Source organism: Perissodus microlepis, chromosome 3 (genome assembly GCF_051167445.1).
Source record: "Perissodus microlepis isolate ML-2025 ecotype Zambia chromosome 3, ASM5116744v1, whole genome shotgun sequence".
NCBI classification, from domain to species: Eukaryota; Metazoa; Chordata; class Actinopteri; order Cichliformes; family Cichlidae; genus Perissodus; species Perissodus microlepis.
The window spans coordinates 10,051,254-10,067,947 of NC_140463.1; the positions used below are offsets into that span (position 1 = coordinate 10,051,254).

The 16,694-nt window shown below is 39.8% G+C and overlaps 1 protein-coding gene and 1 pseudogene across 1 annotated transcript; both read right to left on the reverse strand.

The window, feature by feature from the left end:
* Positions 1-718: 718 nt before the first annotated feature.
* LOC146389817 (uncharacterized) lies at positions 719-1,524 on the reverse strand (annotated as a pseudogene).
* On the reverse strand, positions 1,321-15,891 carry LOC146389818 (uncharacterized). The gene is made up of 3 exons (XM_084913278.1): positions 15,708-15,891; positions 3,095-3,197; positions 1,321-2,640 (listed from the first exon to the last, which is right to left on the reverse strand). The coding sequence occupies exons 2-3, from the start codon at positions 3,110-3,112 to the stop codon at positions 1,648-1,650; spliced, it is 1,011 nt and encodes a 336-aa protein (XP_084769404.1). The 5' UTR covers positions 3,113-3,197; positions 15,708-15,891; the 3' UTR covers positions 1,321-1,647.
* Between the last annotated feature and the right edge of the window lie 803 nt (positions 15,892-16,694).

Here is a 16,694-nt window from a genome sequence, read left to right on the forward strand (position 1 = left end):
AAAATGGTTCTGATGTGTGCTGCTGTTTTTAACTTTTAACAGTTCTTTGCTGCCACTGTGAATATTGTGTTCTTTCCCTAATTAAATAAAGGTTACACAGCCACACTGCTCCATCTTCTGGTAAACAAAAAAGGTATTACATGGAAGTACAGCCCAAAACCAGTTCAGCTTGAGTTTCTTTTTTCTGGACATAAAGTCACAGCAGGTGTTGTTTCAAAGCTGGTGGACAGATTTAGTTCATTTTGGAAGTTTTAAGAGCAACTGCTGTGTAATTATTTGCTGTTTTGGGAGAAAAGGATTTGAGAGAAGATTTTACCACAGCAAAAGATTAAATATGAATGAAGGATTGAAATTTAACTGAGGTGAAACATGCAATGAATACATAAAAAATAAGTTAATTTTGGAAAAGCTAAAAAAGTTCAAATAAAAGAAATGATTTACATATCCATATTTGATTTTTGATAGAATACCAGTTTGGTTAAAAAAAAGAAAGAAAAGACATTCCTATAACTTTAATAGTACAACTACTAAACACTACTGTGTCCTAAGGGAACAAAGATTAAAATGTAACAGGGATAACATTTTAGAGAATTAAAATCCCTCAAAGGAAAAAACAAACTTGATATGCATATCTATACATGCAGCTTCCTAAATGTAACATTCAGGATTATTCGCTGCAGGTCCAGAAATCAGAGCTACCTCAGATCCTAGTGTGACATCAGCTGACACTCTTTACAGGAGATTCCATCTGAACTCTGTGGAGCCTGATCTCAAGGTTTTTAAGTCTGACCCTGAAACCAGAAGAGGATCTTTCTCTCTCTTCAGATTCATTGTGATCCAGTGATTTCAGTCCTGCATGATCAGGCTGATGTTTGCACAGAGCAGATAATGAAGTGAAGGCTTTTGCACATTGGTAACAGTGAAACAGTTTATTTACAGTGTGGGATCGTTTGTGTTCGGAGTATGAACTGAGATTCCTGAAGCTCTTGTCACACTGGTCACAGCTGAAGTTCACTTCCATGTGAGTACGTTCATGTTTGTTACGATGACCTGATTGTGAGAAGCTTTTGTCACAGTGTCTGCACTTGTATGGTGTCTCTTCTGTGTGGATTCGCTTATGCTTTTTCTTTAAACTCATGTGCAGTGGTGAAGGATGACCCACACTAGTCACAGATGTGCTTTTTCACCCCACTGTGGAAGAGTTCATGTATTTTTAATGTACTTGGTGTGTGGAAGCATCTCCCACATTCTTTGCAGTAGTTCATTTTGTCTCCAGTGTGGCTACGTTGATGTGGTTTTAGGTCCCGTTGATGATTGGAAGTTTTTCCTCAAAGGTTACAAAGAAACTCTTTCCCACCACCACCGTGACGACAGGGTTGAGAACTGGATCCATCTGTGTTGCTCTGCTTTATTTATTTTTATCCTGAATGTCGCCTGAAATAAAGAGCATCTCTGCCAACGTCCAATTACATTTTACTGTTTACATTACAACACTCAGCTTACTGGGCGAAAATGACTCTTCATTTTCCCAAACAGTTCATTCAGTATAACTCCATAAGTTTACTGATCAGACTTGTTCCAAACAATCAGTTTAAAAATACAGGATAAAAAGGTAAATACATCCTCACAGTAACTGCACTTGTAGAGTTACTTTCTGGTGTGGATCTGTTGGTGTTTATTCAGCTGATGCGGAGCTTTAAAAGTCTTCTCACACAGGTCACATTTATAAGGTCTCTCCTCAGTGTGGCTAAACATGTGTTGTTGTAACTGTGCATCTGTTGCAAACAGTTTCCCACACTGATCACAGCAGTAAACACCATTTCCAGTGTGAATCCGTAGGTGACTATTTCGGCAATGTTTTTCACTGAAACTTTTTCCACAAAAGTTGCAGCTGTACGCCTTAATTCCAGAGTGGGTAACTAGATGCTTCTGTAAGTTTCGACTTTGAGCAAAAGCTTTACCACACAAGTCACAGTAGTGTGCTTTAACTACACTGTGGATGAGTTGGTGTTTTTTTAAGCCCTCACGATACGTAAAAGACTTTCCACACAAGTCACAGCTGTACGCTTTAACTCCACTGTGGACGATTTGGTGTTTTTTTAAGCCTCCAGCCTCGGTAAAAGACTTTCCACACAAGTCAAAGATGTACGGTTTAAATCCACTTTGGATAAGTTGTTGTTTTTTTAAGTGTCCAGCCTTGGTAAAAGACTTTCCACACAAGTCACAGCTGTAAGGTATAACTCCACTGTGGACGAGCTGGTGTTTTTTTAAGTTTCCAGCCTGGGTAAAAGACTTTCCACACAAGTCACAGCTGTAAGGTTTAAATCCACTGTGGATGAGTTGGTGTTTTTTTAAGTGTCCAGACTCTGTAAAAGACTTTCCACACAAGTCACAGCTGTAAGGTTTAACTCCACTGTGGATGAGTTGGTGTTTTTTTAAGTTTCCAGCCTGGGTAAAAGACTTTCCACACAAGTCACAGCTGTATGCTTTAACTCCACTGTGGATGAGTTGGTGTCTTTTTAAATCTCCACCCCGGGTAAAATCCTTCCCACACTCATCACAGCTGTAGGTTTTCTCTCCCTTTCTTCTGTGAGGTTTGTCGGCCTCCTGAGAGCGCTGACTTCTTGCTCCATGTTGGTCCTGCAGTGACAGAGATACAAACAGAGGCAGTGAGTGAAATGCAGTCGCGGAACAAACTGTAACTCCCTCTATTAGTGGAATCAAACATGTCAACAAACACATTGTAGGTGTGTTACCACCACCTTCTGGTCATAGTATCACATTTCAATGATGTGCTACAATGACAGTCGTAATGAAAAATACATATTGAAGAAATATTGATAAGTGGAGAAAATATTTTACTCATAAAAAATTGTGAGTTCAATTTTTGATATTGTTGTTTCAATGTGTGCCGATAAAAAATTATGTTTGTATCTTCTTGTAACATCTGAGTTTTTTGTTTGTGAATGTAGATTCTGTGTATATATGGAGGAGCCCGGGATGGAAAAGATAAAGCTGCTGTTAACATGTTTTTAAAAACCAACAAGCTGTGCACACAGTTTCAATAACAGTGTAACTGTGATATTTTTCTCACCTTTTGTGTTGAAGTCATTTTTTCCTCTATAGTGGCTGAGCTGAGTCCAAATGGCTGAAATTGTTCCTCTGTTGCTCCACCAGACTCTTCTCCTGTTACTCAGCTGGGACACAAAAAGTATATGTATTTTATCCCTGATAAAAAAAAAAAAGCAGAGCAAATAAACATGACTAAACTCCTCAGTGACAACAATACCTATGAAACTTCAATGTGGAAACCAAGAAGCAGCTACAACAAGAAAGTCATCAGTTGCCACAAGAACCTGAAAGGGAAAAAGCCACTGACCCCCCCTGCATATCACTGCCTTTACCCAGTGGATGCTACACCCTGTATATATGGACTTCTATAGATCCACAAGTCCGGCTCACACTCAATGGTAGCAGTAACACCTGAAGCACCTCATTAGATTCCACCTACTCCACCCAGACAACCCATATGGAAAGGATATATATAAATCTTATAAAGTTTGTATCTGTCTTGTGTGAAACTTGTATGAAAAGCATACAAGAGTGAAAACAGATATAAGATCCCTTGAAAATTATATAATGAAACTTCTATGTTTTGGATACTTACTAAAACAATATATGAAAGTAATGAGAAAGTGGCCACTTTCATGAGTAAATCATATAATTGTTTACTATTTCTTTTCCATATGGGAAGGGAAAGGGTGGTTGTATGTAGGGATGGGTATCGTTTAGGTTTTATCCGGGCTGCACGATTAATCGTTAGAATATCGCGATCTCGATTCATACTTTTGTGCGATCTCATTTCCAAATGACGATTTAAAAAAAAAAAAAAAAAAGGCGACGACGACGACTGTACCGCATTTTGATCCGGGACGTAATCTGCATGAAAACAAGCGCTCACTCTTCCTGCTCAAGAAATGACAAGGGCGGAGCCTTATACCACGTGATACAGAAGCTGTGCCGTGTGATGCTAAAATTAGCAGGGAAAAAACAACGGAGAGCACGTCAGGGATGACGAGAAAGTGAAAGGAGAAAATCCGTCCCGGTCAACCACCCAAACATCAATAACGGGAACCTTATGCAGCGCTTCCCTATACCCGTCGAACTCCCGCAGGCACAAAGAAATTACAGAGGCTATCACTTATCACCTGACCAAAGATATGGCTCCCATCAACACTGTGCAAAACGAGGGATTTAGGAAAATGATCAACACCCTAGACAAACGCTACACAGTGCCGTCCCGCAACTATTTTTCTATTGTTGCACTACCTGCTCTATACACGCAGTGTCGAGCAACGGTGGAGACGGAATTTCAAGCAGTACAACATTTTGCGGCAACCACAAAACGTGAGACATTTGTTGTTTTTATGTTTATTTATTGTTTTTATGCTCAGTTTCAACTGTTACGAAGTTGATGTGCAGTTAATAAGTGCAATAAATATTTATACTGGAAAAGAAAATCGTGAGAGAATCGTGATCTCAATTCTAAGCCAAAAAAATCGTGATTCTCATTTTATGCAAAATCGTGCAGCCCTATCCGATACCAGTACCAAACTGGTACTTTTGAAACGGTGCCAGTGCTTAAACGGTACTCAAACTGGTGCTTAAAGAATGGAGAACACAAAATTGGTCCAAAAACCTCTCATGTTCAGCTGTTTTTTTTGTAAAAAGATAACAATGTTAGCCTTTTCTGCAGCCATAGGGTATATATGGTATCACTCTTGGCTGGAAGCAGTGCTTAAAGAATGGAAAAAACACAAACTTTGTCCAAAAACCTCTCATGTTTAGCCGTTTTCCATTTTTTCTTTGGTCATTTTAGCCTTTTTGGCCGGGGTGAAGGGAGTATCTGCCATCAGACAAGAAGAAAGCCATGTAACTATGACGGTGTTTGCTAGTTTACCTTACATGCATTAATGTAATAACGTGGTTAGCCTACTCAACGTAAATTACACACGAACAACATTAAGCTACATATATTGTTACAAATATATGTAAGAACTGAGCCAAATTTAGTAATGCCAACAAAATGAAATAACAATATTTGTATCTTATATATGATACATCTATATATACACTGTCAAAGATACTTGTCTTTTAAGGTGATAGGACATAAATAAATGCAACTTGAATCTTTACTGAAGCTCAGTATTTGACACAGAGTTCAAGTTCAATGCTGTAATAACTAATAATGATTAATATAATAATAACTGTAATATTGGCAGTATAATATTTACATTACCAACATGAGATGACTTTAGTCTCATGAACAACATTAGCTAATTGTTATTTACTAGCTAATCTTAAAATGACTGTTCAGTACAGAAATGAAGCCCAACAATCATGTTTTTACAGTCCGGCGGTCTCAGCCTCAGATACTCAACAAATCAAACAAAGCTCATAAAAAAAATAAACAGATGAACAAAAACATTTTCTCTTTCATTTCAAACAATGCTGTATGAAACGTTTCCAGCGGTTAGTATCATGGTTGCTAGGCAACCTGAGCAGCGCCATGGAGGCCAGACCGTCCCATTACACAAGCATCTCACTTTCGGTCTTCGAGGACGATTCCCGCGTGGCCCGCATCCTCCAAGGCTGCAGACCCTGAATTGGAATACAGCCTATAAAGGTGTGTGTATGAGAAGTACTTCTCAGAACCACTTGGTGTTTGTTGTGACTGCATGTAGTGGGATCAGTGGTAATAAAGCTTTGAAGAAAAATACTTCAGCCTCATCTGACCCTTCTTCTCCAGCTGGGATATCAAAAGAATCGGTGAAGTCAAGAGAAAGTGAACCTCAACAGCACCTAGCCACACGAGAAGTCCGATCACTTTCTCTCTAAGCTTCTTAGACTCAGAACAAAAGTTGTCCAGCTTTGTGTGTCTGGCAAAACGCTTTTTACAAATCCTGCTGGAATAGGTCTGGTTACAGCCGCAGTCAAAGCATGATGGAAATAATTGAACAAGCAAGCAAAAGTAGCCCTTTGGCACCCTTCGCAGTAGGCTTCCACTACTCTCTCTATAGGGCTTTGGAGTTGACATCACGGAACGCTGGGAACGCTGCGCCATCTTCTGGGGAAATGAATCAAAACAAACACACTGTGTTGTAACAACGACTACAAGAAAGATGCTTAAAAGTAGCTCAAAATAGAATAGACTGTATAGAGACTGATTGCGTTGAGAGGCGAAGCAGCAGCACTTGCAGAAAATAGCGTGCATTGGAAATGTGGACCCGCATGAAATACAGCCGTGACGTAGAATCCCTGAAGACCTACCGCTATTGACTTAGCGTGACATTTTTTCGTACCTTGTCAGTGGAGTCAGCGCGTACAAGTCGTTAGTGCTGGGCGATATGACGATATCTATCGTGTGGATGATAGAAAAGTGTCTATCGTGCCATTTGTCTTCTATCGTTTCTAACCCAAATTTTATAATACTTTATTCTACTTTAGCTCTCGGAGGAGGCGGACGCACTTTCTCTCCTCTCCCTTATCTTCCCTGCTTATGTCCTTGTCTAGTCTCGTGTTTTTTTTGTATTTTTCCCTGGAACATTCTCTCACAGTCTGTTCTCTAAAACCTAAAAGAGGAATTATGGATTGGATCAACTGGTCCCTAAATGCAATTGACACCCCTTTCTCAACGAGAAGTTTGGGCTTGGGTGAGCCTGAGTGCTGAAGATATCTACCTATTCGGAACCATGGTAACAGGGTTCTGGCTGATCGGAGCTGGCTTGGCCCTGACTTATCGAAGAATTAAGAAGTGGAACTGGCTGTTCAAACCCCCACAAGGCTGCCCGCTGGGATTGGAACAATGGGAGAGGCGTGAGTTTCTCAAAATGGGCCCACTGAGTCAGCACGGATAAGATCTTGGAGAGGCTACGGCTGCTGTGAATACTCAGAATAAGATCTCTGACTGCAGACTGGATACATCTCGGAAGGGCTAGCCCGGAATAACATCTCTGGGCGCAAAATTGGATGACATCTCGGGGAGGCACACTGCCGTGAGTTCTCAGAAATTGGCTCCTTGAGCGCAAGAAATGACAACATCACAGAATGCAAGTATGGCGAAGCTCGCGGCTCTCCAACGGGAGGAGAGACCAGTGTTGGACTGTAGAACTGCTTTGAAATTCATAAGCTGTTTGCACTAAAGTAAAAAATAACATCACTTATGCGGATACCCCTTCGGCGCCAGCTACAAGGCCGGAGCTGAACAACAACACCCTGATAACGACTGTGTTGAGTCTGTTCCTTCCCATTCCCTACAAGGCCACCTGGGTTGGCTGGAAGACTGTTTACTTAGCCTGGCAGGGCGAAGGACACTGTCTCAGCTGAACTATGGACACGCACACACATACATATACTGATACTGATAAGCACTCACCGACGCATCACCCTCCCTACCCCGGATCCAACGCCACCTCCAACGCTTACCTCCCCTCTGATGTGGACATCAGGTCAGTTGGAGGCGCAGTCCAAAGATTGTAGCGGTCCCAGATCAGATGTACACACTGGAACTCTTTCCCATGTTGCTTGTCTGTGTTTATTGTGCTATGGTGTGTTGATATCTGTGCATTCCTGTATTATCCTTTTGTGTTACACATTTCGATGTTTTTTTTCCTCGCTACCTAGCCTGACCTGTCTCTCCAATGTGATGTTTGTGTATTGTATGTACGGTCGGCAAGGTCTGTCATCTCGGTTGTGGGCAAAAGACCTGCAACTGACAAATAAAGGCTATCTCATCTCTCATCATCTCATAAATTATTACATAAAATATATAATTAACCCTTTACAACCGGTCGGAGAAGGCACTCCGTTTTACCTAACTATTTTTAAATCCCTGTAGAACTGGAACCAAAAATTATTTTTTTTGCATGTGAAACCGGAGGAGTTGTACTTACATCTTATGCCATTAGCTTGTCCTAGGTCACGGTTTCCTTCCACATATAGCTTTGGAAAAATTTGCATAAGAAGCACTTGCAGCAACAAAAACATAATATTCCAAACTTGCAGCAACAAAAAGATAATATTCCAGAAACACGCTTTGCCGATGTTCATAATACTTCTTACGTTGGCATATACAACAGTGCAAATTATTGCATGTCCGCCATTACCTGCCCGAAACCGGAAGTGACGTCATTTTTGTGGGCCTTATAAGCCTATGTTGATGTTTATAAAAGTCATGTTTGACTTTATGCTTTTCTGTATTGTTTCTGGGATGCTTAGAACTGAAATTACACTGTTGGAAATATTATAATGCATCAAAATAAACTATTTATTTTCATTTTTCCTGTAGTATATAAAAATTAGTGTATCTCAAAAATAAAATTATGAATACACTCAAAATAAATTTCTCGTGGTTGGAAACTTTTCTATTTACAGTTTTGAGAGATACACCTCTTAATTTTTTTTAACTAAAAATATATGTAAAAAAACAAAACAAAAAGATTTTCAATTTTTTTGTAGTTTATTGCACTACAAGTTTTCCAATTTATGTAGTTACTATGGACCTAATGGATACATATGCATACATATTATTAAAATTTGGGCTATAACAGTTGTATTAATATATGGAAACTTGAAATGCTCCCACAAATGGCACTACTACAGTTAAAGAAATTGCAATAATTTATTCATATTTATTATAAATAATTCTAATTATACATCTTGCTTGCATGTTTGTATCCTGTGTCACTAAAAATACATTTTATTTTAGTTTTATACATTGATTAATGACCTGTGACCATGGGTCATTGTGAGCATCACAGGGAAGATTGAAGCCGCCCACTGCACTTGTAAGGCCGGAGTCGTGGAGACCTGCAGCCATGTCACTGCTCTTCTGTTTAATGTAGAAGCAACAGTGCGGATCTGTGGCACAAGGACTGTTACAGATGAATTGGATACTGGGTTTTGCTGGGTAATATGACCAAGATACAGTCAGAGGTTGGCCATAAGATAGACTTCTCCTCTTCAGCTGCCCAAAAAAGGCTCTTGATCAAAACATAAACAGACCATCCGTATGGAAAGGTAAAACTAGCCGTCCTCAAAAAAGAAAAATCCTACCTGCTACTGTGGAGGAGTTGTCACCGCCATAGGGCTTTGGAGCGTGATGTCACGGGGATGGGCGTGGAAAGGATTTTGGCCTGATGCACCATTTTCCGGGTCCAAACAAAGCGCAAGTGAAAAAGGAGCGAAGGCACACACAACAGCCATGGTTCGTACTTGCTGTGTTGCCGGCTGTGGAATAAGCTTACAAAGGGTTTGTCTTTTTATTCTTTCCTAACCTGGAAGCATCATGAGGGAGCTTATATGGCGGACCTTACAAAACGAAGGCGTCTAGCCTGGATAGCAGCCATGAGACGGCTTGATATCCAGTTCGCTTCCATCTCCAGATATCTGTTGGTGTGCTCCAGACATTTTTACTCCGGCAAGTTCTGTATGTTCATATCACTCTTTATAGCTTAATAATATTATCGTTGGGGTTCTTGGAGGTTATAGAAATTGCAAACAAACACAGAATTGAGTGACTGTGGAGACATACGTGCTATGTAACGATTTGCTAACTCTTTCACACAACTGTAGGGAAGCCTGCCTATGAAATGAATCAAACAAATCCAGACTGGTTACCAATGTTACACATAGGGCCCTCCGAAATCCGAACGTGAGGGTTAGGGTCAGGGTTAACAAGATACGTGAAGATATCGGGGTAGGACAGTGGCGGTAAGTACTCTGGGTCTTTACTCCACTGCCGTATTTCATAGTCCACACCAGAGGCGGAAGCAGACATTTGAAACACCCGGGGCTTAGCCCTAAAGGGTAGTATGGATGTGGGATTCTTTTTTCTTTTTTTTTGTTTTGTTTTTTTTGGGGGGGGGGGTAGAAATTACTGAAAGATTAATTGGAGCATAACGGAGCCACTGTGTGAGAGCTGAGCAGCAAAAGGAAATTAAGTGAGGGTAGAAATGACTGAAAGATTAATAGGCTTTATTATGAATTTTGTTCAAAAAAGAATGACTTCATATAGGAAAAAAATATATATCACATATGCAGGACACCTTAAACTAGTTTTTTAATTAAGCAGCAAGGCAGAACAAAGTTGGGGCTGCATCAAGACACGAGGACTAAACCCCAATTCAACCAGACCCAGAACTGATCCGGAATTAAAACAGGACTACAACAGTTCAAAATCAGGACCACTTAGGACTTAACCAAGACAGAACCAGAATCAGAACTAGATGATAGTAGCACTAAAAATCATCATAGACCCGCACTACACTTATTTTTTTAATTCTACCAAAAGTACACTATTTAGATTCAGAAAAGTTTATATAATTATTTAGCCTTCATAAGCCTGCATAACTTAATAAATATATAACTTGAAAAATAACAAACCTGAAAAGAAACACTAGGTACGAGATACACAAGTACCTATGATACGGATTTTGGTAAACAACCATTTGACTAACATGTGTGTCTCACCTGCTCTTGTTCATCTCTGTTCTGTCCTCATTCTCCTCTCTCTCTCTCTCTGCTCCTCTCGCTCTCTCTCTGTTCCTCTCTCTCTCTCTCCCTCTCTGTTCCTCTCTCTCCCTCTCTGTGCTGACAATCATCAAATCCACAGTTGAAACCAGATATTTACAAACTCTTCAGATCAAAACACAAACACTTTTTTAATTGTAACATCAAATCAGACTAAATGTTTATTTTTTTAGATTGATAAATATAAAAAACATATTTGTTAACTTTAAGAGTAAAGAGAGAAACTATCTGTATTTCTTAATTGTAAATGGCACCAAATTGTATTCAAAATTGAGCCACACTTATGGAGCTCCACAATCCTTTTCCTGGTGTTTTGGTTGACGTCTCTTGATTTTCCCATTTCAAAGAAACAGACTGTGTTTTGCCTTATATGCATCCACAGCTGTGCCACCAATTTACTCACATGGACTCTACTAACCTATCAGAAGCTTCTTCAGCTCAGAATAGAATCGTCTGGAGTTTTCTTATTAATTAACAATAAACTTAGTGTATATGTACTCCTAAATTTGATGAAAGTGATAAAAAATAGACAGCTCTGTCTCTTTATTCTGACATTTAACTAATTCAAAAGATATTTCAATATTTATTTATCTAAAACAAAACAAGTTTACTCTAAATTGATGTTGTACAGTAAAAAAATGTTCTTGTGTTTTCCACAAAGTGTATGTAAATATCTGGTTTCAACTGTGAATATACTGCTGTGTATTGAAAGTCCTCTTGTTTTGCATAGATATACTGAACAACATACAAAGCATAATATATAAAATACTACCAGAGTTTTTTCTTTGAAAGAAGCCCCTTATGTCCATTCTTGTATATCAGTACATTACTGAAACCGATTTATTTAGCCGTGGAGGGTAACAACTGAAAATATGAAATAAACACACATGTAAGCTAAGACTCTCTAAAGAAACAGCATGGTTGTTGTTCAGCTTTTCATTTCGCCATTTGTTGATTCACTTGAAGAGCGAGTAACGTAATATGGGTCAAGTGAACAGTTTAATATTTAATTGTGTTGTGGTTTGCAGTGTTTTGTGTTGTTTCACTTTACATTTGTTTAAAAGGAAAAAAGCTGAAAATTTAAATAGTTAAAAGTTGAAATGTAAATAGTTGGTTTTTGTATTATATTATTTATTTATTACATTTTATGTGGAGTGAATAAATAAAAGTATATTTACAGTGGCCCCTAGAGACAAAGCACGTACAAACTCCAAAACACGTACAAAATACAACAGAAGTGCTCCAGGATGCTCGGGCGCAGTGTTGAGCTTTTGTTACCTAGTGGCTACACAAGCCAGCAAGTACCAACGACGGGATTTGGTGTGTGGTAGTAACAGGTAAATGAACTTTTTTTTTAAATTATTTGAATATATATGAGTGCTTGTGTATAAATACACAAACAATACACACATGCTTTCAATTGTGTAATTTAAGTGATCTAGGTAGCTGTTTTGAAAGTTCAGTTAACGCTAGAAATGTGTTTTGGAGTTTGTATGTGTTTTGTCTCTAAGGGCCACCGCATATATTTATATATAAACATATATAAATAAAACCACTTCTTTTTTTACATTAGTAATTCCTTTTGTGCATAATTTTATATTATTGTTAATAATAAATTAATTAAAGCAACAAAACAACCTGAAGAGCCGGTTCGGAGCCGAAAGAGCCGGCTCTTTTTAGTGAGCCGAGCTGAAAGAGCCGGCTCTCTAAAAAGAGCCGGAAATCCCATCACTAACTCGCAGGCAGTAGCTGCCCCGTCCTGCTTAGTGCCTGAGCTCAGATCATACCAATATTAGGGGGGATTTACGCACAGTCGTAAATTCCCACAGTGTGCACTATGTCCTTCGAATATTGTGTGCAGTTTTTTGTTTTATACAGTTGTAAGCCAGGCATCTAACTATGAAAAAAATACACTCAGAAAGACCCCGGGCTTCTGTTCTGAAAAAACAACCCGGACTCAGTGAGCCACCCCCCCACGGTCCGCCACTGGTCCACACACAAATTCTTTTTACACATACAAATCCTGATTTACAAGTACAAAACTGATTTACAAGTACAAAATATTTATGATCACATTTTGAGCCTATACTTGAGCTTTGCCCCGGAAAATGGCGCGTCAGGCCAAAATCCTTTCCACACCCACCCCGTGACATCACGCTCCAAAGCCTTTTGCCTCCTTCTCAGCAAGCTTCCACTATTCTCACCCTGGGGTTGCCCTTGTTCCAGATCTACTGGCGTTTAGATCAACTGGCGTTGGTCGAACAGATGTGTGGCAGACTTGCGTTTCAGGAGCTGCTACTGACAAACCAGCAAAAAAACCCGCCAAATGTGTCATCTGTGACACTTGTGAGGTTATCTCAAACACACTCCGTCAGTCTTGATGCTGTTGAACAACAAAATGTTTAAAAATGTGGCGAGTTTACCTGGTCATATCCTCATGCGCGACGCGATCGCGAAAACAGCAAACAATTAACACCACGCCGATGTTGTTCACAGGACAGCAAGAGTAAACGATCGGGAGACTCTTGTCGTCGTTATCGTTCCCCTCGCACGGTTTATTTCTCCGGTTTCAGCGTTTTTGATTCACAACTAAAGCGAGCAGTTTACTTTGTGCACTAACCAACCAGCGCCACCTCTGGCCAAGTGCCACAGCCTACAGCCAGATCAACTTGTGACACACATCTGCAGCACGTTTGAATTCGTGTCATGCACAACACATTTGTACCTTTCAATTGTGTCTGTTTGTGCGTCATGCAAATAAACCTTTGAAAAGAATGAAATGATATCATATATTCGTTATTGGCCTACATTTGTACAAAATTCCAAATTATATACACAAAGTCATAGAAATCACCACTCCAATTGGTCATCATGATTTTGATATTCTCTTTTTCCATAACAATGAAATACACCTTGGACAAATATGACACATCAGTATTTCATTAGAGTTGTCACATCACATCCTGTAAGCATCGTCTGCCTGTGTCTTTTCCCTGGAAATGAATATTTCCAGCCAATATAGGCAATCCTTCAACATGGCTGGGGAGTTGGTAGTTATATACAGTCTGTATAAGTGTGGTTAATCTAATGAACATTTGTAAGGAGATGGCAGTTACTGTGAATTCACAGCAGTTACACAGTGATTAGTAATAAACAGAGCCAGTGAGGGTGAGTGGATTTAAGAAAGTCAGTGACTCAGGTGTGTCGCTTGGTTTGTCATCTGTTTGTGAGACTGGAGGAGACGTAGAAATCCTTTGTTTTAAATCTTAGTTAGGAAGGTTCCTGTTTGAAAAGAAGCACTTTTTGTGAGAAATGCAAGAAGTACATCTGCAGAAAGCACACAGTTACATTCTGTCCATCATGTGGACAAAATTGAAAATGTTGAGCATTGAAAAACTGAGAACGTTGGGCAAGTTCAAAAGAAATGTGTTTGTAAGAACGAAAAACCAAATTGTTCCTCAAATAGTTATGGAAAGTCTAACTGTTGTATGCCTGTGTTCTACATGTTTATCTCATGGAAAATAAAGTTGCTATTGTTTTATTGCAGTTTTTTGATAATCCTGAGTGGATTTACACAGTACGGATCTAAATGACCCGCAACAAAATCAATATCAATTGTTTGTTCTACAACATAATACAAGGGTTAATGTCCAACACTTGCATATGATCTTCAATTTGTAGCAGATCCACTATCACACAGCAGCTGGAACAGTCTCCAATGGAGGTCAGTCCACTGCTGCCACCTGTGGCCAAATACCATAGCCTACTACTAGATTAACTTGTGACACATCTGCACCTGCTGCTATGATCACATTGAGTAGAGGCTGAGTGGCTGCACTAACCCCTGGTACATCCAGATCTACCCACCAACATGTTGAAAGATGCAATCCCAGCAATGTGGATTGTCAACACTAAAAACAATCAGTAAGCAAAGACAACAGGGATCAATTCTTTATGTTTATTTAGCATGCACAACATTTGTAGTCACCTTCTGCACAGGGGAAGTCCACACACACTGTGTGGTACCACTTTCCGCAGAAGGTGCAATCTGCAAGATTGAATGAGATTGTCAGGGTCATTGTCTGACTGTTTATTACTAATCACCTGCTGTACATTCACAGTAACTGCCATCTCCTTACAAATGTTTATTAGATTAACCATACTTATACAGACTGTATATAACAACCAACTCTAAAATGTTTGTTCGCAGAGAAAAGACACAGCAGACTACGCTAACGACATGTGATGTTACAACACTAGTGAAATATTAGTGTCATTTCATTCTTCTCAAAGGTTTATTTGCATGACGCACAAACAGACACGATTGAAAGGTACAAATGTGTTGTGCATGACACGAATTCAAACGTGCTGCAGATGTGTGTCACAAGTTGATCTGGCTGTAGGCTGTGGCACTTGGCCAGAGGTGGCGCTGGTTGACTCGAGTCCATGTTAGTGCACAAAGTAAACTGCTCGCTTTAGTTGTGAAGCAAAAACGCTGAAACCGGAGAAATAAACCGTGCGAGGGGAACGATAACGACGACAAGAGTCTCCCGATCGTTTACTCTTGCTGTCCTGTGAACAACATCGGCGTGGTGTTAATTGTTTGCTGTTTTCGCGATCGCGTCGCGCATGAGGATATGACCAGGTAAACTCGCCACATTTTTAAACATTTTGTTGTTCAACAGCATCAAGACTGACGGAGTGTGTTTGAGATAACCTCACAAGTGTCACAGATGACACATTTGGCGGTTTTTTTTGCTGGTTTGTCGGTAGCAGCTCCTGAAACGCAAGTCTGCCACACATCTGTTCGACCAACGCCAGTTGATCTAAACGCCAGTAGATCTGGAACACCCTCCCCCAGGCTTGTACCTGAGGCTTCGTGTCCTGGGGGTGGGGGTTGGTTGTTCTCCTGCCCTGCACCCCATCCTTTTGTTCATATTCCAAGACTATTTTTCTTTATGTATTCTTTCCCCTATCAACCGCCATATTATGATGTTGTAAGCAATCACAAACTCTACAGTCTGTCTAACTCCAGTGTATACCAAGCAATCTATTATTCTCACCAGAGCTAAACTCAACATAAACTGAACCTGCATTAAAGTTAGCTCGATGCTTACCTTTAGATGAGCCCACAAACCGAGAGAAACTCCGTGATGAAGCTGGAAGTTTTTCCAAACATAGGAAACACATAAGGGAGCAGAGACCCACGTGGTTCCTGTAAGTTCACTACTTTACTCCCGTTTCATGAAAAAGCAGCTCTCTCTGCTCGACTCCTCTCCTCTCCTGCACACACACTTTGCTCCTCCCCCTTTACCCGGCTCCGCTGTGATTTGTTGCTGTGCGGTCACGTGACTCAGCTGCACAACGTAACCCCGTAGAGTGTTATTTCAAACGTCCTTTTCCTAAACTGTTTTCCTTGGCCTCGATGAAAACGTCATCGTGGGGAGGACAACTGCTGAGATATCAAGAAAAGAGAGGAGCGGTGCTGAGTAGTGATGGGATTTCCAGCTCTTTTTAGAAAGCCGGCTTTTTCAGCTCGACTCACTAAAAGGAGCCGACTCTTTCGGCTCCGAACCGGCTCTTCAGGTTGTTTTGTTGCTTTTATTAATTTATTATTAACAATAATATAAAATTATGCACAAAAGGAATTGCTAATGTAAAAAAAAGTGGTTTTATTTATATATGTTTATATATAAATATATGTGGTGGCCCCTAGAGACAAAACACATACAAACTCCAAAACACATTTCTAGCATGAACTGAACTTCCAAACCAGAGCTACCTAGATCACTTAAATTACACAATTGAAAGCATGAAAGCATATGTGTATTGTTTGTATATTTATACACAAAGCACTCATATATATTCAAATAATTAAAAAAAAAAAGAAGTTCATTTAAATGTTACTACCACACACCAAATCCGGTCGTTGGTACTTGCTGGCTTGTGATGCCACTAGTTAACAAAAGCTCAACACTGCCCCTAGCATCCTGGAGCACTTCTGTTATGTTTTGTACCTGTTTTGGAGTTTTCATGTGTTTTGGAGTTCGTACGTGTTTTGAAGTTTATACGTGCTTTGTCTCTAGGGGCCACTGTAAATATAC